The sequence below is a fragment of the Mirounga angustirostris genome, unplaced genomic scaffold, assembly GCF_029215605.1.
Source record: "Mirounga angustirostris isolate CCGP_5_RB_7025 unplaced genomic scaffold, mMirAng1.0.hap1 SCAF_9, whole genome shotgun sequence".
Lineage (NCBI taxonomy): Eukaryota > Metazoa > Chordata > Mammalia > Carnivora > Phocidae > Mirounga > Mirounga angustirostris.
The window spans coordinates 32194067-32218127 of NW_026991717.1; the positions used below are offsets into that span (position 1 = coordinate 32194067).

At 53.7% G+C, this 24061-nt stretch overlaps 1 protein-coding gene across 3 annotated transcripts; it reads left to right on the forward strand.

The window, feature by feature from the left end:
• Positions 1-1417: 1417 nt before the first annotated feature.
• Positions 1418-24020, forward strand: SCAMP2 (secretory carrier membrane protein 2). Of its 3 annotated transcripts, XM_054513433.2 has the most exons (10): positions 1418-1599; positions 14110-14178; positions 14616-14714; positions 15255-15383; positions 16692-16809; positions 17258-17386; positions 18116-18275; positions 19297-19398; positions 22139-22259; positions 22456-24020. In XM_054513433.2, the coding sequence occupies exons 1-10, from the start codon at positions 1543-1545 to the stop codon at positions 22588-22590; spliced, it is 1119 nt and encodes a 372-aa protein (XP_054369408.1). In that variant the 5' UTR covers positions 1418-1542; the 3' UTR covers positions 22591-24020. The 3 variants fall into 3 exon arrangements, with proteins under 3 accessions (XP_054369408.1, XP_064426214.1, XP_045755654.1); XM_045899698.2 differs by lacking the exon at positions 15255-15383 and having other exon boundaries at positions 1421-1599; XM_064570144.1 differs by lacking the exons at positions 15255-15383; positions 19297-19398 and having other exon boundaries at positions 1420-1599.
• Positions 24021-24061: the final 41 nt, after the last annotated feature.

A 24061-nucleotide genomic window follows, 5' to 3' on the forward strand; every position in this document is an offset into this window, starting at 1 on the left:
CTGGGAGAAGTTGGAATTTAGACAGGAAAGAGGAAGGTAAGAAAAGTGGATGAGGTAAACAATAAATATTTACTTATTGCCCATCATGTGCTTGGTACTATGTTAGGGCCAGAAATAAAACAATGAGCAAAACAGACCCTACTCCTGCCCTTGTGGAGCTTACAGTCTAGTGAGTGAGACAGACATAAACAAATAACCACCAATACAAGTGTATATTTACAATCTACAATACCTATTATGAAGCAAAACTACAAGGTAATATAAGCATTTGTTGTGGTAGAAGGCTGTGATCTAACCTATAGAGTGGAGAGGCCACTCCTGAAGAGGGGGCATCTGAGCTTGGATAAAAGGATAAGTAGGGGTTAACTAGGGTTGATGAGGGCATAGGCTAAAAGCACACCAGGAAGAGGGGACTTCATGGGCAAAGGCCCCCAGGTGGGAGGGAACAAGGGAAGTTTGAGGAACTGAAAAGCCACTAGGAGGGCTGAATAGGTGGGGCAGATCCTACAGGACCTAGAGGCCATACAAGAATTCGGGTCTTTATGGAAAATAATTGAAAGACTTTAAGCAGTAAGGTTTAAAAAAATAAAATGTCATATTACTTTATAATAATATTTTAAACGATCGATATTGTTATATTTTATAGTATTTTGTCCCCTTTAAAGCGATTTCTGTTTACAACATAAACAACAATGGACCAATTAGCAGCCCTGTACGAGAGCAGGGTAAAGAATGGCAGTGGCTGGATTCGGTGGCAGCAGAAATGAGCAGAGCAGAAAGACATGAAGAAATAAGGGTAGTGGGGAGCAGCCATCAACCGCATTGTTGAAATCCCTCATTCCCTTAACAAATAATTGATGTCCAGATTCAAATCCCAGCTCAGGCCCTAAACCTGTCTGGGCTCAGGGATCCTCATCACTAAAACGATAAAACTTGACAGCAGGGGGCAACTCCTAAAAAAATCAGGGCTCAGCACGTGTGTGGGACAGCTGCACGGTCGGTTCTTCCGAGAAGAACTCTGCGCGGCTCTACCACCAGAACCCTCGCCTAGCTCAGCGAAGTCCTCTTGGGTCAGGAACTCCGTCCCCCACTCCCGCCGAAATAGGCTCAGACTCCAGTCTCCTGCCTGGACCAGTGCGACTTCCCAAACTTGCCCTCCAGGGAAATGAAAGGGTTAACTTTCCGACTCCACTTAGCGGAGTTTACTTGAGAATTTTCCAGCACAAGTTGGAAGCTCTCAGACTGCTGGGAACGTCTCCACTTCCCTCTGGCCTGGGCGCCGCCCCTAGTCCCGAAGTTCAAATATAGGTAAGGAGCGGATGGAAGCCGAACGCCCGCCCGCCGCTCTGTAGTGGGTTGGGCAGGAGGGCGGGACGGACCTCTGTGACGTCAAGGGCCACGCCCTCCTAGGAGGGCGCTGCGCCTGCGCCAGAACGGCTGCCTCGCTCCCGGAAGTGGAGGGTCTGCACGGAGAGCGCCGCTGGGTCTGGGTGCCCGGAGGCAGAAGCGCTCGCGGAGCTCGCTCGTCAGCCCCCGACCGCCATGTCGTCCTTCGACACCAACCCCTTCGCAGACCCAGTGGACGTAAACCCCTTCCAGGTAGAGCCCCCAACTCAGTTCTCTCTAGTGCCGAAGGCCGCGGTCCCGGCCTCTTTCGCTGGAGCGGGGAGACGTGGCGTAGGAGAGACGGGCTGTCTGCCCAATGGGAGAATGGGTTCTGAGGGCTGGCCTATAGTAGTGTTTGGGGGGCGGGACTAGCAGCAGGTGGAACTGCGGAGGGGGCGGGGCGCTGTAGCTTGGGGAGAGGTGGTGGGACCCTCTAGCTCCCCGGATGTCGCCCCTCTGGCTGGACCCTGCTAGGGGAGGGGACTGAAGCAGACGCGGTTAGGGAGACCCCCAGCGTCGGGGAGAGAAGCGACTTCAAGTGAGGGGGAAGTGTGGCTACCCCATCCCGCAGTCTTGGGGAGACATCTGCCTTGAGTCACGTTAGGAAAGGGGGTGACAACAACGTAATGAAGAGGTGGAAGCCTCTAGTGGGAAGGAGAAATGTGGGAAGATCCCAAGTTCAGCTCTCCCCTCACCCCCCGAACAGCCAAACTAGCCTACAAGGTTAGGAGACCCACTGAGATTTGCTAGGAAAGGAAGGTTGGGAGAGGGTGGGGAGGTAGCCAACGCACGCTGAAATATGGACTTTATGAGAATTCCACACCTTGGCCACGGGTCTAGTTTGGCCTGGGATTTGGCTAGATGGGAGAGAGAGCCCAGGTTAGGGAGGGAGAAGTGAGGGGGCTCTGAGGGACGTGAAGCACAAGAAGTGTGGTCTGATGGACCTGTGTGTGTTGGCAGGGTAGTTGAGATGTGTTGACCTGTGAGCTGGCCTGATCTTTTGAGCAAAGGATAGCGGAAGAAGTCTTCCTACTTAAAGCCGAAACCTTTCTGCCTTTTAGCTGAGGGTACAGGGGTATTCTTTTTCCACAATGAAGGGCTGGGGCTCCTGTTAGCTCCAGATCTCTTGTGCCTCTTGTTTCATGTCTGCTCAAAACCAGTTCTAGGGAAGCTTAATTGTGCTGACTGGTGATTTATGAGCTCCGAGGTTTCTGCTCTGTCAGGATGTCACCAGGCGCATTAACTCATCCTGCTTGTATTTTATTCTGGTCATTGGCAGCTGCGAAGTTTCCTGCAGGTGGGGGGGAAGTACTTAGAGGGGTCCTTCCTGCAACTCACAGTATGAGCTTTCTCACCTTGAATTCCTTCAAGGGTCAGAGCAAAGACAAAGGAGACTAGCAGGGAATAATTGTGTACTGTCCAAGTGAACATTTTATGCCTCTTTCTTGGTCTCAAGATATTTAGTTAAAGGGAGCCCTCAGGGCAAATTTTAGTAGCTTGGTCTTTGTAACATCCTGAACATTACTCTTGCAGCTTAATGCTTCTTGACGGAACCTTTGCAGGGACCTTGTCTCTTATGTAATGCAGTCATCTCTATTAGTTGAGTAAAGAAAAAACATTTGCATCTTTTTTTTTCTGCAAGTGCCATCTGGTAAGAGCTTGGTTTAATTACAAAACTGCTTTATAACACTGGACTTTGAATTTTAGTAAGGATCTAGTAGTCTCTTGGAATACGTTCTGTGTAATGATTGGCTTTTTTTTTTCCCTGTCAGAATCAGAAATAAAATGTGTGCTGCTATCTGAGAGGCAGTCAGCTGTCCAGAGATGCAGAGAGCTTGTCCCCAGCGCTAGCAGTGGGCGAGATAATTGGCCTGAGTGCTGCCCTGTATTAATAGCAGCTTGAAAGTCTTAGGCTTAAACCACATCTTCAGCCCCAGGAATGATTGTGCAAACTGTGGTAGAAGTAACTTCTGCATTCAAGCGAGACAGTCTGTCCGTCGTCAGGCAGCCCCAGGATATGGCAGGACAGGAAGCAGCTGTGGTCCTGTAAAGAGCAACATCTGGTGGGTAATCCTGTGTGGGAAGACGAAAGCTGCCTGGCTGTGACTCTGCTCCTCCTTACCCTGGGCTGGGTTTTTCCTCTTGGCACACAGTCCCGTGGGGAGAAGGAGCTTTGGACATGAGGCCCTCCAGCTCTCCTGGAGAGCTGCCCTCCCTGTCCTTGTGATGGAAGTGTTTGCTTCCCTGACTTCCAGGGCTGGGACATTGGGAGGGTACAGCCCTGGGGTGACTGGGTGTGAGCCCAGCTTCATTTACCCAGGGTGTTAGCACAGAGCTCAGGAGAGAGCAAGGAGAGAGATGATAGGCTCAGAAACTGTCACACCTAGCCAGCTTTCAGAGCAGAATCATGTTTTCCGTCACTCCATGGTGGGTCATGAAAGTGTAGTCCATGGTGGACTATTAGAGCTGGAGCATCCTCAGAAATCTATTGTAACCCCTCAGTCTAGAGAGGAGGAAACCAGGACCCCAGTAAGGATGGGACATGTCAGAGTCACCAGCTAATTCGCAGCAGGAAGGAGCCCACATCTGGGGCTTTTGAAGTTCACATGTTGGGTCTTGAACTGCGTTGGGGTTATTTAGGCCAGCTAAGGGAAGACTGTATCTTCATCATCACTGCCCCCATTCTTGAAATGAGAGTACTGGTAGGGGTGATAGTACTAGCTAAGTGAGTTTTAGTTAGTACTCACTGATCAGTGTTACCTACGCAAGTTTTTTCCCCCAGTGTGTGGGCCTGGAATAATACAGATTATACTGTGCTTTTTAAGACACGAATGCTGTGGGGCGCCTGTGTGGCTCAGTCGTTAAGCGTCTGCCTTCGGCTCAGGTCATGATCCCAAGGTCCTGGGATTGAGCCCCACATCGGGCTCCCTGCTCAGCGGGAAGCCTGCTTCTCCCTCTCCCACTCCCCCTGCTTGTGTTCCCTCTCTCGCTCTGTCTCTGTCAAATAAATAAATAACATCTTTAAAAAAAAAAAAGAAAAGAAACTAAAGAAATAACTGAAAGTAGGGGCGCCTGGGTGGCTCAGTCGTTAAGCGTCTGCCTTCGGCTCAGGTCATGATCCCAGGGTCCTGGGATCCAGCCCCGCATCGGGCTTCCTACTCAGCCAGGAGCCTGCTTCTCCCTCTCCCACTCCCCCTGCTTGTGTTCCTTCTCTCGCTGTCTCTCTCTGTCAAATAAATAAATGAAATCTTTCAAAAAAAAAAAGGGGGGGGGGATAAGAATACTCTTTAGAAAAAAAAAAGACATGTATGCTGTGTTTTTTAACAGCCTATTTCTGAGTAATACCAGTCCTGAAAGGTGCTCAGGGTTATGTAGTCAAGTAAGTTTGGGAATCACTCTGTATTCCATTTTTCTTGCAGATAGACAAGGCTTGTTAGTTTGTGAAAGGCTCTGAGCAATCCTACAGTAAAGATATTTCCTCAACTTTATCTGACCCAGCACTTCTCAGAGTTATCCAACCACGGAGTCCTTTTTCTGCTAGCTCTGGTAATAGGCCGTGCAACTTCCGGTGTGCCTTTAAATTGACTTCTTTACCCGTGTTTTTATCCACTTCCTGCTCCCCCCGCACCCCCTCCTGCGCTGTGGGCGTGGGCTTTTATGACCTCTTCTTTGCGTAGAGTTATAATTGGAATTCTTAGCAAACTTCCTGCAGCGTAAGAGCTGTGAGTGCAAAGTTGTCACAAGAGCGCAGCAGAGGTTTTACCAAACTTCCAGGAGGAAGCAGGAAGCTCAAGCCAAGGATGACCGATTTCACAACCGCCCCTGGCACTCCCTCATCCCTCTGTTAATTATGGTGCATCTGCTCTGCACTCTCTGGGTATGCGGGTCCTGCTTTGGACTGATTCCAGCGTGTCTGCTCCCAAAACCTTTTCAGGAAGGCTTGTCCGGTGGTGAAGAGGGAGCGGGCTGAGTTTTCAGCAGTCTGCCAACAAGCAGGTCACCCAGGCCCATGCCCGGGCTGCTTTCCTGCTGGGCATCTCTGCCACGTTGCCCCAGGCAGACAGCACCGATGCCAAAGAGGGGACGTGAAGTAGCTGGCGGTGCTTGAACAGAGAAAACCTTCCGGCGCCATGACTTGCCAGATCGCACAGTATCACTTTCACACGTTGCCTCCTCACAATTAAAAAAGATAATCTCAGCGGTGTGGCTGCTTCCCAAGGATTTAAAACGTTCCTCTCCTGTGGGAGGAGAGAGTGGTGGCAGAAACGTTATTTGGGTGTGAACAAAGCTCCCCGCACAGACACCGAGGCTTTGCCACTTCCCGGAGAGGGTGGGCTCCAGCTTGACTGTAACTGCGGGAATTCTTAAAACCACCAGATGGACCTGTTAGAACTTCCCTGTGGAATAGGAGCACTGTCTCAAGAAAGTTGAAAATGGTCAAGTTCTGATGGTGGGAGTCCAGACAGCTGCCAGATTGGGGGGTGGGGGGTGGGAGTCCCCTCCCTGCCTCTCTGGCTGGCACCTGGCGGCAGCCTGGGTGCTAGAAAGCGCCTGGCTAGAGACACAGCTGAACTTGAGCCCTCCACTTCTGTTTTCTTTGCAGCTACTTGGAGTAGGATAATCCTGTGTTCAGAGCAATGGTGATATTTAACCAGGACAAACAAGGGATACTTGCCACTCTTTCAGAGAAGAGTGCTGTACACATCAGCAAGGTGTGACCTGTCCTGCAGTGCTCCCTTGAGATGTGCATCACTGAGCTTATTTTTAAGAGAGATACAGAGAGAGAGAGAGAGATCATGAGCAGGGAGAGAGGCAGAAGGAGAGGGAGAAGCAGGCTCCCCGCTGAGCCAGGAGCCCGATGCGGGGCTCGATCCCAGGACCCTGGGATCATGACCTGAGCCGAAGGCAGACGCTTAACCATCTGAGCCATCCAGGCGCCCCGTCACTGAGCTTCTCTTGCTCCAAAGGCCTGTGCAGGAGATGGGGGTAAATGAGCACCTGGCCTGCCAGAGCTTCTGATCTGGCAGGAGAGCCAAGAAATGCTAGCTGTTCACGATAACACTGGGTATGACGAGGGCAGTCAAAACTTGCCAGAAGGAGCTGCGAGGGATCTGAGGAGGAAGGGCAGAGTCCTGTGGTAGACAGGCTTAGGCTGAGAGCAGAGAGCCTGGCAGATGGGAAGAGAGGGTATTTCCTATTTCAGGTGACGGAGCACCAAGAACTAAGTCGCTTCTGCACGCTATGCCCCGCAGCCCCAGGTACTTCTTCCCCCTTCCTGAGAGCCTGCCGCCTCTCCCGCTGTGGGCCTGGGACACATCTGCTGCTTGGGGCACACTCGCTCGCTTGGCCGGTCCCTCTGGTGGTTCTCTCTGTCCCGGCCTCTTTAACGCTGGGACTCTCACCACCTTCCGCCTGTTTTCAGGCTGTGAAACCTGGAGTTCTGTCCTTGACTTTGTTCTCACCATATACCTCTCTGAGTAAGTTCTTCCGTTTACACTGTAGCCAGCACGTGGGGTGCAGGAGCACCTGGCTCTGGGGACCCAAACAGCAGGTTCAGCCACTTGCCACTGACAAAATCCAGAGGCAGAGAGACAAGTGGTGGTGAAACCAGAGAGGAGTTTATGGCAGTGAGGCCGACCCCGGGAAGACAGCGGGCTAGCATCTCAAAGCTGGTCTCCAAAGTGCCAGAAGAGCCTTCCAGGTTTATCTCAGGAAAGTGTGGGACAAAGGTCGGTGTGTGCCAGGTAGGCAGTGAAGTTTAAATTGCTCATTGTCTTCAAGTCAGTCACCTGTGGAGTCTTGCTGGCTCAGGACAGTCCTTGTTGCTTGAGGGCGTGGATTCATTTCCCATCGCAGGACACTTTGCCCTCGGGGTCTTCAGCCTGCACCCATGGACAAGCTGGAAAGAAGAACCCAGCTAGAATGCTTGAGGTCAAAACGGAGGCAGCGAAGTCCTCTTTCACTATGGCTTCAGAACAGCATCCTCATCCGCGATCACAGATCTAAAGCTCTAGGGGCGCCAGGCTCACTCAGTTGGTAGAGTGTGTGACTCTTCGTCTTAGGGTTGTGAGTTCAGGCCCCACATTGGGTGTGGAGCCTACTTTAAAAAAAAAAGACAGACAAACCAAATCTAGGACTCTAGCCCTTCCCATCTCCTGAGCTTCAACCAGTATTCCCACGTCTCCCCTGGACGTTGCCAACCATTTCAAGCAGACCTAGTCCGTAGGATCTCCAGACCAACTCGATATCTTCTCCGGGCCTCTCCCTGCTCCCACACACCCACTCCTTGAAAAACCTGTTCCTCTTCCCCCGTGACCCCTGATCTTGCTCAGCAGTGGCGCTGTTCACCAGTCACCCAAGCTAGCCACCCAGTCCCTCAACTTCCCTTCCCCCTTTCTTGCCCAGAGAGTGGCCAAGCCCGTGGCATTTCCCTGAGCAGGGCATCTGGAGTCTGTCCCCCTCCTCCACTCCCAGCTGTCATGCCTTAGTCCAGTCCTCACTGTCACCCCTGGGGACTGCGGTCCTGGCCAGCGCCCCCCGCCCCTCCCCCCGGCACTCTCCTCACTGCGGCAGAGATGCTGGTCTCCAGTTGTCCTGCGCTGCCCATGGGATGGAGTCCAAACTCCCGCAGCCTGGCCTGACCCCTGCTGCAGGCTGGTTCCTTGGTGCTCCTGGCCCCTCTCTCCATACTCTTAACTCCACAGCCCCCGGAACCATTTCCTGTGTAGAGGCTGCTTTTATTTTTTATTTATTTTTATTTTTTATTTTTTAAAGATTATTTTAGAGCGGGGGTAGGGGCAGAGGGAGAGGGAGAATCTCAAACAGATACCCCACTGCGCGCAGAGCCCAACCCTTGTCTTGATCTCACCACCCTGAGATCATGACCTGAGCCGAAACCAAGATCAGACGCTTAACTGAGCCACCCAGGCACCCCTAGAAGCTGCTTTTAAGCCACAGGCTTGAGCCCTGGAAACCTGAGTCAGGTAGAAGGGCCCAGAGTGTCCCCCTAGCTAAATGCAAACAGGCTTATTAAGTGATCCATCTCAGAAGATCCATAAGCCCCGGCTGACCAATGGGCTGCTTACGACCGGGCACAGGTACCAAAAGAGGAAAATTCCATACGTTCCTATACCTCCTCACTTCCCCCCTAACTACAGCCCCCACCACTGCCTCGTGGCAGACCATCTTTCCTTAGCTGCCCTGCCCACTGCCCCCCTGCAGTGTTTTCAGTAAACTTCTGTGTCCTTGGTCCTGCCTTGAGTGAATTCTGGCCTCCACCCGATTGGGTCGCCCCACATCCTGTAGAGCTGCTGTGCCTTCCTCCTTCGTGCTTGCTAAACACCTGTCATCGCTCAAGATCCAGCTCAGGTGCCGCCTGAGTAAAGCCTTCCCTGCCTCCCCTCCCTCCCTCCGTGAAGCAGTTGTTCCAGTGCGCATCCTGCCCCACCTCCTGCCCTGCCTGCTGTTCTCTGCGCTGTCTGCTTCTTGAGGGCAGGAACCAAGGCTTTTTTCCAGTGTCCTAGCCCTGTGCTTGGTGTGGGACAGTTTGTGTAGGGAGGAAAAAAGGTGGAAGGAGGTGGCATGTGGCTCAGTTTGACCACGGACAGACCGCTGCCCAGGGTGCTGGCGCCGGGTCCTGGAGGGCCTTTGGTGCCCGGCCAGGTGGTTCAGCCTCACTTTCCTGGGCTGCTCTGTACATCACTGCCGTGGCAGGGAGAGAGGCCCCACCTGCACCTTGCTCATTTGGTGGGTCCTCGGGCTCTTTTTTTTTTTCCCCAAAGATTTTATTTATTTATTTGACAGAGAGAGACACAGCGAGAGAGGGAACACAAGCAGGGGGAGTGGGAGAGGGAGAAGCAGGCTCCCCGCTGATCAGGGAGTCCGATGCGGGACTCGATCCCAGGACCCCTAGATCATGATCTGAGCCGAAGGCAGACGCCTAACGACCAAGCCACCCAGGCGCCCCCTTGGGCTCTTTTTAAAATGTGTGGGTACACATGCTTTTAAGGTAAAAATAACATAATCATATGGAAAATTTGGAAGACAAATTAGATCATTTAGATTTCTTGCCTTTTGCAACCATTGTTCTTTTGATGTGTTTTCCTGCCAGTCTCTTTTCATATGAGTGCTTTTGACAGAATTGTTATTTGGGATTCATATAACAAAGCCTTTTCTATATTGTACCCTGTGTCCATAGCTGTGATTTTTAATGGCTGTTCAGACCATTGAGGGGACATGTACCAAAACATTCTTGTGCTTACTGTCGTTGGTTACTTAAGTTGTTTCCTGATTTTTTTTTAAAGTTTTTATTTATTTTTTAAAGAGAGAGAATGTGAGTGAATGGGGGAAGAGGCAGAGGGAAAGGGAGAGAAAGAACCTCAAGCAGACTCTCTGCTGAGTGTGGAGCCTGACTCAGGGCTCGATCTCACGACCCTGAGATCATGACCTGAGCGGAAACCAAAATCAAATGCTCAACCAACTGAGCCACTCAGGCGCCCCTGATTTCTTTCTCCTATTGTAAATATTGGTGCAATAAATATCTTTGCAGATACAGATTTTTACATATTTTTATCGTATTTCCTCATGATGGATTCTCAGGTAAGAGAGTACCAGGTTAACTATGGCTCTTTTCACTTGGGACCCAGCCAGCCAGTCTGGGAATGATTGCCCTTTTTTTGTCATATGACACACATCCTTGTCTCCAAAGCAAATAGGACTTCACGGAGGTTCCAAAGTATTGGTAACTCTGCCTCCCAGAGAGAGTGCCTGAGTTTTGTTGTTGTTGTTGTTGTTGTTGAAGAGTGTTTATTTAATGTGTTTATTTGGAGCCTGAAATAAATCCCACGTGGGGAGCTTGGGTGGAATGCAGGATGGAAAAGCAAGGAAAAGTCACAGCCCAAGCACAGCCAGGACCTGTGACATGGAAAGTGACTGGAGGGAAACAAGTGTGTTTTTCCTGGCCCTTCCCGGCGAGCTCCAGCCTGCCTGCCTGCCTCTTTTCCCTCTGTTCCCTGACACTGACACTGAAGTCACATGAAGGGCTCCCCTTCCCCCGCAGTGGTGGGCCTCTCCTACCCTCCCCTGCCTTCCCCTCCCCTCCCTTCTTCACTCTGCCCTGGGCTCTTGTGCTGTGCATGTATGTTCCTCCTAGAACCATCCATCATTGGCTCCAGGAGGTCAAGAGTTGCACCCTCTTCGTCTTGGTGTGTCCCTCACACCGTGACTCTTCCCTGAATGAAAAGAACTGAGTGCAGGCGCATTTTCTTTGTTACAAATTCAATGAAGGGCATTAGCCGGTCTGAGTCCTTTGTGTAGCAAGGGGGTTTTAGGTTACCTCTCTACAGGTGAAACTCAGCTCTTGCCATCCCTTGAAATAACTACTTGACCCACTTAAGAGTCAGCTGATGCTTGGCGAGTGGGAAAGGAGATTGCTGCTGTGGACTTCTTATTTGTGGTTTGGAGTAGAAGCTGAGGGTCTTCATTCATACCAGTCAGTGTGGTCCTTAGTACAAGACTCTGCATGTCTGCTACCATGGGTGTTCTCCAAGGACTTCCTGAAGTCCAAGAATAGAAAACTGAACAGAAACGGTTGTCCTGGTCACTCACGTGCCCTATCAGTGTTCCTCAGGAGTGGGGTTCCTTCATTCATCCACATGGAGCGCCTTTCATTTGTTGACTGCACTAGGCTTTGGGGGCGCACTGCTGAACTAAGCCTTCCCCTCTCAGGCTTACCACTGTGTCCCTGGAGATAGACAAATTCAGGATCCGGCTCAGCCACTACCCCTGGAATCTTGGACAGACTACTTCCTCTTTCTGAGCTGGGGCTTTCTCCAGCTGCAGACTCCTCACAGGGTGGTCATGGCATTGAAATGGGAGGGGCGTTGTAGCTTTTCTCAGCCAGGGCTGCTCAGCTGAGCCACAGAGCACAAGAAGCTGGTTGAAGTGACAGTTTTCTCCATTCTCTCAAGGACGGATTAGAACCAGGACTATTGTAGATGCATAGGAGAGAAGTCAAGTCATTGCAGACAGTGGATGCCGTAGGGCGTTGGGCCATAATTCTTTTGAGGAACCAGGTTGAGGAAGACTGGTGGAACCTTCATTTCTGACAGCTTGACACAGTGGCTAGTTCTGGGGTGACTAGAACTTCACCATAGCATCACTCTGCAAGCCTGGCACACGGGAGACAGTAAATGTCAGCTCCCTTCCTCCCCCACCAGGCCTGTGCTGCTCATCTCTCAGAAAGCCCAGGTCTCCCAAAGTGTTCCAGGCTCCTCTTCTGAGGCAGGGTGCTTCTGGGCCCTGGCACTGCTGCAGTCATGCAGGCGCCCCCCAGCTTTCGGGCCCTACCTCCCAAGACAGTGGAGGAGAGCACGCAGCATGTACTCTCACACATCACAGGAGCTTCTGCTCTGCATCGGGCCCTTCAGCAAGCACTAGGAGCCAGAAGTTTGAACTAGACACAGAAGCATCTGGCTGCAGAGGTTACAGCCTGCTAGCGGAGACAGTGTTTGTTTATGGTGAGTCTGGTGAGGGGTCCAGGACCCCTTGAAGATTTTAGAAAAAAGGAGGAGAGATCACTATAGGCAGAGTAGTCAGCTCGCTCACCCCCAGAATCCTCTTCTGTCTGCCCTTGGTAAAGGAAATGACCTCTCTTCATGGTCTGGAGGTTGCTTGTTGAAATGTGTGCACGTCAGGCAGACATGTGGGCCAGTACCCGAAACTGCTACCAGAGCCACCCCTCTGTCCTCTGTCCTGTGACACAGACTCAGGTAACCAGTTCCTTGGATGGTGGATCTGATTTCAGTGACTTCAGCTCACCCAGTCTGCTGTGGCTTGGTGTTTTGCTGAGTCGGAAAGGGGAACAGAGCCTGAGCCCCACATCTTTCTTGCAGGAGGCCAGCCCAGTGATTCTGGGAGAAATCTGCTAGTCATTCAGCCAACGAATAACCTCAAGGCCAGTTCCTCCAGCTCAGGTGGCCTTCTGAACCTCACCTTGTCCAAGTCTGTCCAAGTTTCAGGGGCCACCAGACAGGGATGGTGTCCAGCAGGAAGGACATAGCCACGTGGCCTCCTGGCAGAGGAAATTGGGTGGGGGTGCAGAGATGAGGTATGTCCAGAGAGAAGAAGTGGGTTGGAGCTGTGTCAGCCCTGGGCTAGGCCCTGGGGCCAGCCAGCCAGTCTCACCAGTCAGGAATCAGAGGCCCAGGTGGGAAGATGAGAATTGGTATGTGTGAAAAACGAGAGAGAACGCACTCACCACTGACCCTTGGTTCTATGAATGTACAGAATAGGGAGCCAGCCATTTTGAGACCTAAGACAAGTACAGCACCATGGTGAGGGTCTGTTTCCACATCTGAGATGTGAGGGGATTGTCCTCTGAGGGTCTGTCTAATGTGAATATCATATTTGAGAATCTGTTCTGTGGAGGTGAAGCTGGGCCAGCAGGATGGGAGCGTGTGGACCCTAGTGAGGGATGGGGGTTGGGAGGGTTAGGTACACAGAGGGGGGCCAGGGGAGGCCTTGTAACCAGGGCCTTGGCGGAGTCCAGCGGCCTGGTGCCCATCCTTCACGGCTATTTCTCCCAGAGCCCAGGCATCGCTGTTGAGCTGTACCTGAGCCCCGTACCTATTATGTACGGGGAAGGGGGAGGGGAAGGGATGATAGAGTGACTGGAGGGGGCAGGATGAGGCCACTGGCCATTAGCCCCAGGCCAGCAGGGAGGCTGCTGGGGTGAAGGAGATGATAGGGAGTGCTGGGCAGCCCTAGGCCAGAGGGCTGGCCTTGGCAGAGGTCAGATGGGGAAGGGAAGACTCAGGAAGGAAAACTCAGGAGAAGACTGTGTTCAAAGGACATTTTTGCATTTTTTGAAAAGAATCCAGAAAAAAAACCCAAAAACATTCTCCCGGCTTTTCATCTGAGCCCTTCATGCCTCTATTCCTAGCAAGTGTGTCTGATTTAATAAAATCAGCATTGGCAACCAGCAGCATGTTTTTGTTCCAGAACCTTAAACCTGTCCTTTAAAAAAGAAGAGGAATAAGTGTTTCCTGTAAAATAATAAATACAACAGTTAAGAAAGGTTATGAAATAAATAATAAGTTTCTACCCCTGCCCCCCCCACCAAAAAAAAAAAAACAACACCCCAGTCCCTGGAGGTACATACTCTGAACCGTTTTTTTTTTTTTTAAGATTTATTTATTTATTTGAGAGAGCGAGAATGAGAGAGAGTACATGAGAGGGGGGAGGGTCAGAGGGAGAAGCAGGCTCCTCGCTGAGCAGGGAACCTGATGCGGGACTTGATCCCGGGACTCCAGGATCATGACCTGAGCCGAAGGCAGTCGCTTAACCAACTGAGCCACCCAGGCGCCCCCTGTGAACCGTTTTGAATCTGGAAAGGGCACTAACAAGGACATGGGTGGTATCTATTCCGAGGTCTCACAGTGGGAAGCTTGCTCTGGGTCTCTTCTGAGAAGTCATCGGGGCCGAACTCTCCTCCTTTTCCAGAAAGGGAGAAGAGACCACAGCTCTGATGTGGCAGGGGCTGGGCTCCTCTGAGAGGAGCCCCGAGAGGCTTTTCAGGGCCCCAGGGAGGGCCTCAGCAGACTCCCTTCAGCCAGGTATCCCTGGGAGGGGCTAAGAGATGGCGCTGTCCCTCCCCTTCATCAAGGTTCTCTCTTCTCCCCAGGCATCTCATGGCTGTTTTTTGTTTTGTTTTTACCTTTGCAGGATCCCTCTGTGACCCAGCTGACCAATGCTCCGCAAGGTGGCCTGGCTGAATTCAACCCCTTCTCAGAGGTTGGTGAGCATGCACTCTTTCTGAGTCCCTGGGTCCTCTGGCTGGTGCTAGGTTTCTGGGACAAGGAGCCTTGGCAGAGGCAGAGACAACTCTGAGAAGCTTCAGTCCTCAAAAGGACAGTCCTAACATGAGCTTGGGGTGGGGGGAAGGGTGAAGAAGTCACCACTTCTCCCCTTGGGATCTGTGATCTGGGCCCCTCCCCGAGGAGAGCAGGGCAGTGCTGGGGAGCTGTGGCTCCAGCAAGGCCAGGGGTGCTTGGGAAAGCACCACACTGCCCAGCGCTGGAGGCTTGATGGCCAGGAAGCGGCAGAGGTAGGCCCAGGCCTGCCCCCGAGGGGATGAGGCAGGGGCGTGTCACTCACCCTGCTGTGCGTTTGCCCCCGAGTGACTGGCCAGTGGAGCCACTCGCCCGCCTCCTTTGGTGTGTCCCATGCAGACAAATGCGGCGACAACAGTTCCTGTCCCACAGCTCCCTGGGCCCTCGCAGCCAGCGGTTCTCCAGCCCTCGGTGGAACCAACCCAGCCAACCCCCCAGGTACTGCTGACAAAGATCCCTTTAGCCTCTCCTTTCCTGCAAGGGAAGCACCCAGACCAGTAGCTGAGCCCTGAGATTAGGGGAGGGGGTGGACAGAAGGCCTTTATTCCTGGCTCCCCTTCAGGGGCCCTCTTGATCATCTCTTTGGAGCTGGTCACTTGCACATGGAGAGTCTGCTCAGCCAGCCTAGATCCTCACCCCTACCCCACTACTACCACCAAAAAATAAGCTCTGCTTACCAGGCTGGAGTCCTCGGTGTCTTCAGCGAGAGCATTTGCCCCTGTTGTGCCATTCCAGATCCTCCTGGAACCTTTGGTTTGTTCTCTCTTACTCGGGGCCCAGAATCTCTCTCTCTCTCTCACTTTTCTTTTTTCCACCTCTTTTATTCCTGCCTTCCTTCCTATTGTCCTTTGTCCCTTCACCAAATACTGTGAATCTTGTCTGCCTCGTCCTGACACTGTACTCCGTCACCTCATCGCCCCGTCCTGTGCTGCCCGCCACCCTGGGGAGCGTGACCCACAGTGGAGTTTTATGTTGCAGCTCCTGCTTAGACAGGCTAGCAAGTTCCTGCCTACCAGATTCCTGGCAGTGAGTGAGCTCTCAGAGAGGCAGATGCTACTAGGAGGAGATAGTATTCTCAGAGACAGCTACATGCGAAAGCTTCCGAAGGTAGGCAAAGTGTAGATGAGCGTGAGTGAGGACAAGGCCCGAGCCAGGCTTTGGACTCTTGTGGGCCCCAGGCTGCTCCCGCTGTCTGACCGGACTTGGGAGGGAGGGCTAAGACCCTTAGCGGGGTCCAGCGGGGTCAATTCTGCGCCTGCATTTGCCCCCGGGACCTGAAACTTACTTCCCAAAGGCAAGGCAGCCGTAGCTCTTCGGAGAGCTCTTTCGGAGCGAGGGAGAGAGCGCGCGTGTGTAGGTGTGCGCGCGTGCCCATCACCTGGCTTGTCGTCCTGCAGGATGACTCATTTGATATCCGCTCCCTAAGGACTGTAGGCTTCGCAGGAGCCGGGCCCCAGTGGCTGTAGCACCGTCAGGAGCGGGGCCCGGGGCCTGGGCTGGAGTGCCTCACCTGGAGCTCCCTGGAGGCCTCTCTCGGAGGCCTTGCTCTGCCTGGACAGGGAATAAAGCTTGGACTCTGCACGTTGTCAAAGCCGGGCAGAGCAGGGCCAAGCCAAGGGGGCTGGCCTGGGATGTAGCCGGTCACAGTTCAGGTGGACGTCAGGGGGCCGCTCCTGGGGGTGGGCTGGTGTGGTGCTTCGATCCCTGAGGCCCTAGGTGCACCTTGGTCCACCCTGCGTGCCTCCCCTGCACTCACTGCTAGCAGGTTTCCACTGTGTCCCCCTCACATGCACACCCTCCAGGCTCTTTTTTTCTTTTTTTTTAAAGATTTATTTATTTATTTGAGAGAGTGAGAATGAGAGAGCGAGAGAGAGAGAACATGAGAGGGGGGAGGGTCAGAGGGAGAAGCAGACCCCCCGCCGAGCAGGGAGCCCGATGCGGGACTCCATCCCAGGACCCTGAGATCATGACCTGAGCCGAAGGCAGTCGCTTTAGCCAACTGAGCCACCCAGGCGCCCCACCCTCCAGGCTCTTCAAGTGAGGTGTAGCTCTCCGGGTTTCTGGTTACAGGTTAGTCTCTCGTGAGGCCATTTTCCCTTTGCTATTACCCCAAAGGTCACTATAATTGAACGTTGCCTGGCTTCCGGAATGGGAGATAGTTCTCTCATCTCAAGCTCAGGGAGAAAGGGGAGACAAGAGCCCTGCTTAAGGCTGGTTAACACCTAAGAGGACAGAGGTGTCGAGGCAGTAGGAGACGGGCCCCCTTGGCGTCCCTGTGGTGGTCTCTGGTACCCAAGACACCGTGGGGCTGGGATTGGCTCTCCCTGTGTGGGGCAAGGCCCTTCTGACTCCTGCTCAGGCTGACGCTATCCCCGTCTCCCACATCCGGCTGCCCCCACGCTCCGTGCCCCCCAGGCCGTGGCCTCCGCAGCGCAGGCGAGCCTGCTCCGGCAGCAGGAAGAACTGGACAGGAAAGCAGCCGAGCTAGAGCGCAAGGAGCGGGAGCTGCAGAACACAGCGGCCAACTTACACGGTGAGGGAGACTGCCGGCTGTGGGCCAGCGTGCCTGGGGTAGGGGCCTTCCCTGAGCCTGCTTGGTCCCGGGCAGCCCCGGAGCTCTGTTGGGCTCTAGATCATCTCAGTGGCGCTGGTGCCAGTGGCGGAAGAGCAGCGAGGTGGAGGCCGGGAGGCCCGCAGCGTGGTCCTCGCTGCTGTAGATTGTTTCTGCCCTCCTTCCCAGCTCACTAGGGCCCTTTTGCTCTGTTTCCCAGTGCATTTGGGATCCATTATCTTGGAGTGGGCTTGTGGGTATTCGTGCCCCATCCCACTTTGCCCGTCCTACTCCCTACCCCTGGCGACCCTGACTCCCACTTGCCGGTGCCCTTCTGGGAGCCCTGGTTTGGCCCATAAACTGCTGGAGCGTGCACCCCGCATGCTGCCGCAGAGGCCAAGCCTGACCTCGTTGCCTCTTGCGCACACAGTGAGAGAGAACAACTGGCCACCCCTGCCCTTCTGGTGCCCCGTCAAGCCCTGCTTCTACCAGGATTTCTCGGTAGAGATCCCTGCCGACTACCAGCGGATATGCAAGATGCTCTACTATCTCTGGATGTGTGAGTCCCACTCCTGCCGCCTGAGCTCCGGGGTAAAATGGGGTGTGAGTCCAGAGCCCTGTCCGCTCGGGCTGCTCCTCACTGCAGACTCCAGCCTTCCTCAGTGCTGGGCCGGGGTTGTGGAGGCGGGGGGGGCTTCTGCCCACACGATTGGCCTTCCATGGTCTACTCCCTGCCCCGGGAACCTCCCCGAAAGGGCCCGCTCACCCCAGTTCACACCACGGATCGAGTAGGGCAGGACTAGCGCGAGGCGTCAGAGTTCCTGTGGGGCTCATTGGCCGTGAAGGCCCTCCTTAGGTGAAGACCTCCCTCCCCACAGGCCCCTTGGCTCCTAGGAGTGCAGCCGGATATAAGACTCCCTGTAGCTCCACTGTGGGCCCTCCAGGGCCAGGGACAAGAGTCACTGAAAGAAAGACTTCTTCCCCAGGGATCAGCCCTTGAGGCTGCATCCCCACCTCCACCCCCTGCCCTCCTTCATATGCTTGGGCTGTCCCCTCACTTAGGAACTATCACTATCACTTAGGAGCTGGTTTGGTCCCTGGTTTTGCTGCCCCAGAAAACCAGGATTGGGGAGCTCACCCTGCCTTGGTGCAGACTAAGGACTGGGGTTTCTGCCACTGCCCTCACTGTATGGACCTCACGTCCTCTCCAGGGGGTGGTTTGCCAGGCCTGGGAGCCCTTCCCTCCCCTTGGCACCAGTCCATCTGTCTCTCTCCTCACCCTCCCCAGTGCATTCGGTGACTCTGTTTCTGAACCTGCTTGCCTGCCTGGCCTGGTTCTTAGTCGACAGCACCAAGGGAGTGGACTTTGGCCTTTCGATCCTGTGGTTTATCATCTTCACCCCCTGTGCCTTCCTTTGTTGGTACCGACCCATCTATAAGGCCTTCAGGTGAGTGGGGCTGGGGCAAGGCAGGGAGTATATGGCTGGCATCCCAGGTAGCAGGCCAAGGGCCTTAACGCCCAGGGGCCCCATCCCAGTCTTAGAGCAGAACAGGATGGTGGGGCGATCCACTTTCCCATTCCCACCCACAGTGGGAGCAGATGGGGGTCAGGAGCCATTTTCCTGAGATGTTGTGCCCACAGTCTGTTCTGGGCACTGTCCTTGGCCTAGGCACTGGAGACCTAGAGAGGGGTCCTAGCGCTCCCACCTGCTCCCATGCTATCTAATGCGGTAGGATTTCAGTCACTGGGAAGAGGGCGGGGCTTCTTCAGCTCCCTTCTGAGGCTTCAGGGAGTCCACTTTGATAAGTTCCCCATGGCTTATCGCTCTTGGCTTGTTTCCGCCTCTCTCCTGCCTCCCCAGTAACTCTCTCGAGCCTGCTGAGTGCGGACTGGTTGACCTAGAATAGATACTGTGGGCCTGAGCGGATCCACCTCACAGAGCCCTAGGGTTTGTGGCATTGTGCCTCCGAGTCGCTGCTTTCAGGCCTGGGAGCCTAGCAGGCCCCAGGGAGGGGGCGGGCAGTGGCTGAACCCATGCACTCCGCAGGCAGTACGCCAGCCCTCGAGGACGTGGAGATGGGCTTTGGTCTAGAGTTCTGTGCTCCCCAAATAACTTTTCTACACCCAGGCCAATGGTTTTATTATTAGATATTTATATCTATCTCTTATGAAATGCAGATACGTACCCCAGGAAATGGACCGTTAGGCTCTTTATGTCGTCCTCTGGGGAGCAACTTTATTAGCTCTTTGAGCAAGGGGTCAAGCATTGACCCCTCAAACGAGGACAGTGAGTAGCAAGCCCTCTTTGATTATGGTTGTGGATGTCTGTGTCCTCTGGACAGTGCATTTGGTCCCCTGGAGCTCTGTCTGCGCTCCCCTCCTGGCTCCTCATGCCATGCCAAGCGAGGAATACTGAGGAGTGAACCCCAAGCCCACTTGTGACTTTGGATTTCCCCCTCTCTCCACAGGTCTGACAACTCTTTCAGCTTCTTCGTGTTCTTCTTCGTATTTTTTTGTCAAATAGGGATCTATATCATCCAGCTGGTTGGCATCCCTGGCCTGGGGGACAGGTGAGACCTGGGCAGCATGAAGGGATGATGCTTTGGAGGCAGCCTGGCCTCTCTCGCCCTGTCTCCTCGCTCCCACAGAGCCCTCCCGAGGACCCATCCTCCGCCCTGGCCGGGAAGGTGGGGGGCGGGCTGGCTGGCGTCCTCCTCTGTGCCCCTCCAGTTCTTCACCAGTCACCACTCACTGCCTCGCCTGTTCACCACTTTCTGGGGTGTTGTGGGTGGACTTGCCCTGAACCCTTAGGCTGCCAGGGCTACATCCCATGGAGGCTTGCATCCTCTTCCTTTGCCCTGCCGTGCCCCTCCCAGAGGCTGGTGCTGCTTCTACAGGCCACAGGCGAGCCCTCGGGTTTGGGCAGCTGCCGACAGAGGCCCTGGCCTTTTGCAGACTCTGTGCTGTGACTTTGTCCAGAGGCCCTGTAATGTCAGGATGAAGCCCTAGCCTCTCCTTCTTGCTTTGAGCATAGAGCTGGCTTGAGTTTCCTGGGTGCTGGAGTCCTCAGCTCAAAATTAGCCTCAAAAAGAAAAGCTGCCGGCTGATGTTTTCCTTTCTGCCCCAGTGCACAGGGAGCATTACAGAAAGGTCAGACTGCCGCTTGGCTGAGAGCCCGAGCCTGGAAGGGCTGCACTACTTTGGTCCCTTCCCCCCAGTGGAACTGGCAAATGCAGGGCGGAGGGAGGGGGCTGACTCACCTTGCGCTCCGAGCGTGCCCACTGCCCTCCTGCCACCCCTCATCCGTCTCGCCCTGCTGTTTCTGGGCTGGCTCCTTTCTCTTTGAAAATGTCATCACTCACTACCCTCAGTGAGATCCCGGAAGACAGGCTATGGCCTAAGTGCTCTTTGCTTCCCAGCCCAGGAGTCAGAAGGCTCGAATTCTGGTCTGGGCCTGCCCCCCCCCCCCAGCCCTGCCCCCTCACGAGCTCAGCAGCCTCCAGCTTCCCAGTGCCTTCCCCACCTCACCTCCCAAGCCCCACGGCTGGATGGATAGAACCCCCCCTTTCTTGTTATCAAGTATAAAATACACAGAACATAAAATTTATTTTATTGACCACTTAAACCATCTTAAAGTAAAAAATTCAGTGGCGTTTAGTAGAGCCACAGTGATATGAGGCCCTGTCCACTGTCTAGTTCTAGGACATTTGTGTCATCCCTGAGAGGAGACTCGGTCCTCATCAGCAGGCATCCGACTCCCTCCTTCCCGGAGCCCCTGGCGGCCGTGAAGCTGCTCTTTCTCAGTCTCTCTCTGGATCTGCCTACTCCGGACATTCCCTATAAATGGGACTGTACGGTGTGTGGCTTTTTGCACTGGCCTCACTCAGCGTGATGTTTTTAAGGCCCGTGCTGTAACACGGATCAGTCCTTCTTATGGAGTACTTGTCCATCTGCTTGTCCACACATCAGTAGACAGACCCTGGGGTGGTTTCCACCTTTTTGCTGTTGTAAACAGTGCTGCTATGAACATTTTCGTACAAGTCTTTGGATACCTGGTTTTGGTTCTTTCGGGTATGTACCTGGAGTGGGATTGCTGGGTCACATGGTAAGTCCGTTTCCCTTGGCGGCAGTGTACGAGGGTCCTCGCTTGTTTTGTTACCAGCCTAGAGGTGTATACACACCCAGTATGGAGCCCAACATGAGGCCCGACCCCGAGACCAAGACCCGGGTGCTTCAGCAGCTGAGCCATCCAGGCGCCCCTCTTGCTGTGGTTTTGATTGGCCTTTCCTGAATAACTAATGATGTTGGCCATCTCTTACGTGCTTTTAGGCCGTTTGTGTTTCTTCATTGAGGAAATGTCTGTTCAGGTCTTTCTCTAGTAATTGGGTTGCTTTTTTGTTGTTGAGGTCTTTATATATTCTGGATACTAACATCAGATTAGCACATTTTCTGCCTTCTGTGTATTATTTTTTCATTCTTGTGATAGTGTCCTTTGAGGCACAAAAGCTTTCAATTTTGATGAAGTCCAATTTTTTTCTTTTGTTCCTTGTTTTCAGTGTCATATCTAAGACCAGTGCCAAACCCAGAGTCCTGGAGAGTAAACTTTTCTTCTAAGTATTCTGTTTTTAGCTCTTATTAGGTCTCTGATCCATCTTGAGTTAATTTTTGTGTGTGGTTGAAGTCAGGGTCCAGCTTCATTGTTTTGCATGTGGCTACCCAGCACCAAGTCTTGGCACCCTTGTCAAAAATCAGTTGATGATCGACGTATCGGTTTATCTCTGGACTCTCAGTTCTTTTACATTGATCTGTATGTCTGTCCTTGTGCCAGTACTGCATGTTTTTTTGTAGTAAGTTTTTAAGTCAGGAAATGTGAGAATATCCCCTTTTATAGATAAGGACACTGGGGCTCAGGAAGGCAACATGACTGACTGGAGGCAGAGGGGTTGCCCTGAGTCCCGGCAGGAGGAGCTGAGGTGATGGGATGAATGCAGTGGGTTGGCCAGTGGTCCTGTTTCCCAGAGGGCGGGCTTCAGGAGTGAGCAACCAGGCTGTCCATGTCCCCTAGAGCAGCAGGAAAAGGCCCTCCCCTGGACTACTTCTGTCTGAGGGCAGTGTGGGGCCTGTCAGCCTTCACAGAGGCCTGGCGTCTCAGAGGCCAAGGGCTTCTGGCCCACAGCTCTGTGCTGCAGTGAGGTGGCTGGGTGGTGGCCGGTCAGCCTACAGCGGCCACTTAGAGAAGAGCTCCTCTCGGGGACCTTTAGGGCCCACTCTCACTGTGTCCCCTCTGGCTTCCTCCTCCCCCCTTTGCAGTGGTTGGATCGCAGCCCTGTCTACACTGAAGCAGCGCCACTTGGCTGTGTCGATCATCATGATGGTGGTGGCTGGCTTCTTCACCCTGTGCGCCGGGCTCTCACTCTTCCTTCTGAAGCGGGTAAGTTGTGGGTGCTGGGCCAACAGCAAACTGAGGAAGCAAGGCACCTCTTTCCTGCCTTCGCCTTGGGGATGCCCATCACTGGAGGCACTTGGGCCCCCGGGTCCCCAGAGGTCCAGTGACTGTCACCAGGGTTCCGCGGGGGAGGTCACGCAGGCCCCCAGGGCACACTTCTCACCGCAGCCTCTTTCCCCAGGTGCACTCCCTGTACCGCCGGACGGGGGCCAGCTTCCAGCAGGCCCAGGAGGAGTTTTCCCAGGGAATCTTCAGCAGTAGGACCTTCCGCAGCACTGCCTCATCTGCTGCCCGAGGAGCCTTCCAGGGGAACTAGTCCTCCTGACTCTCCTTTGTCTGCCCCAGCCTTTTCTCTTGCCTGCCTTCCAGCTGCACTTTCTGTGGGTGCCTTAAACAGTGGTTATGCCCAGCACAGACCTGGGGAGGGTCTTGCTTGGTCCTTCCTCCTTCCTCAGCCACCAGCTCTCCATTCTGCCCGAGGGGAGGGGAGGGAGGGACAGGGACTATTTTTTTTTTTTTTACACAAGAGAAAAAAGAAAAAAAAAAGCTGTCTTTCCTTCTCTGGTGGTGGTTTGGTAGGTTCGAAGCAGTGGGACTGTAGTTCACTTCCCCTTACACGTGTACACACACACATACACACACGCGCATCACATACACGTACACACTTGCAGTCACCAGCTGACCTGGACCCATGCCAGCTGGAGTTTTATTTCTGCCAGGATCCTGGGACTCCACTCCTCCCCCAGTAGGCCTGGCCTGAATCTGGCTCCACACACCCAGCCTGTGGCTTCCACAGTCCTGCCTTTCCTTCCTGCCCAGACTGGGTGGTCTCCCAAGGGCTCCCCTTTACATGAGCTGCAGTCCAGGTGGATGGAAAGCTCTGTTCCCCAGATCACTCTGAGGTGGTCTCTGGGCTTCCAGAGCCTCTGGCATGGTTGCTCCCAGGCTCTTCCCTGCCTTATGTTTCTCACAGATTTATAGCCCTTTAGTACCCCCTGCACCTTCCTGGTGTGGGAGGCACGTGTGCCCTCTGGGGTCCTCTCTGAGCCCTCTCCCCTCTGTAGACTTACTGAATGTGCAGTGGGGTTGGCTGGGATTTGGGGATGGGGAGGGATGGAGGACGTTGACCCCAAATAGTCCTGTCCAGCCTTTGACAGTTGTCTAGGAAGGTGGAGTCTGACTGTCCTGGTGTGGTTTGGCCCTGTTTTGATTTCCTCCTGAGGGACAGTGGCCCATTGCCGTGGCCTCAGATTCTACCCCGCTCTGCCTTCTCCCCTCCAGCAATATCTCATGTGTATGACTCTTCCGGGGGGGCACCGAAGAATCAGTCCAGAACTGCATTCCTCATGCTGGACTGATCAGCCACTTTTCAGAGGGTTCTCCCATATCCCCAGTAGAACCTAGGTCACCTGTCACTGGCCCTGGGGATTCCTCAGGTGTGTCAGTGTGATGGGCACCTGGGATGACACCGATAAAACCACCCTGTCCTCTAAAGGCTGTATACAGGGGTGGGTGTGTGGACTGAAGGGACTTCTCAAAAAGCTGGCCAACTGCCTGCCTCTGGGACCTGGGGCCCACCCTGAGGCAGCATGCAGACTCCCAGCCCACTCAGCCCCAGAGCCACTGAATGATCATGGCAGTGACCAAGGTTTTGTAAACTTTCTGGTATTTTTTTCTTCCTGTACAAATGTATATGTTATGTCTCAATTTTTGTGCTTTAAATAAAAACAAGACATTTTCAGACAACACTGGTCGTAATGTCTGGTGGACTTGGGAGGATGGGAGTG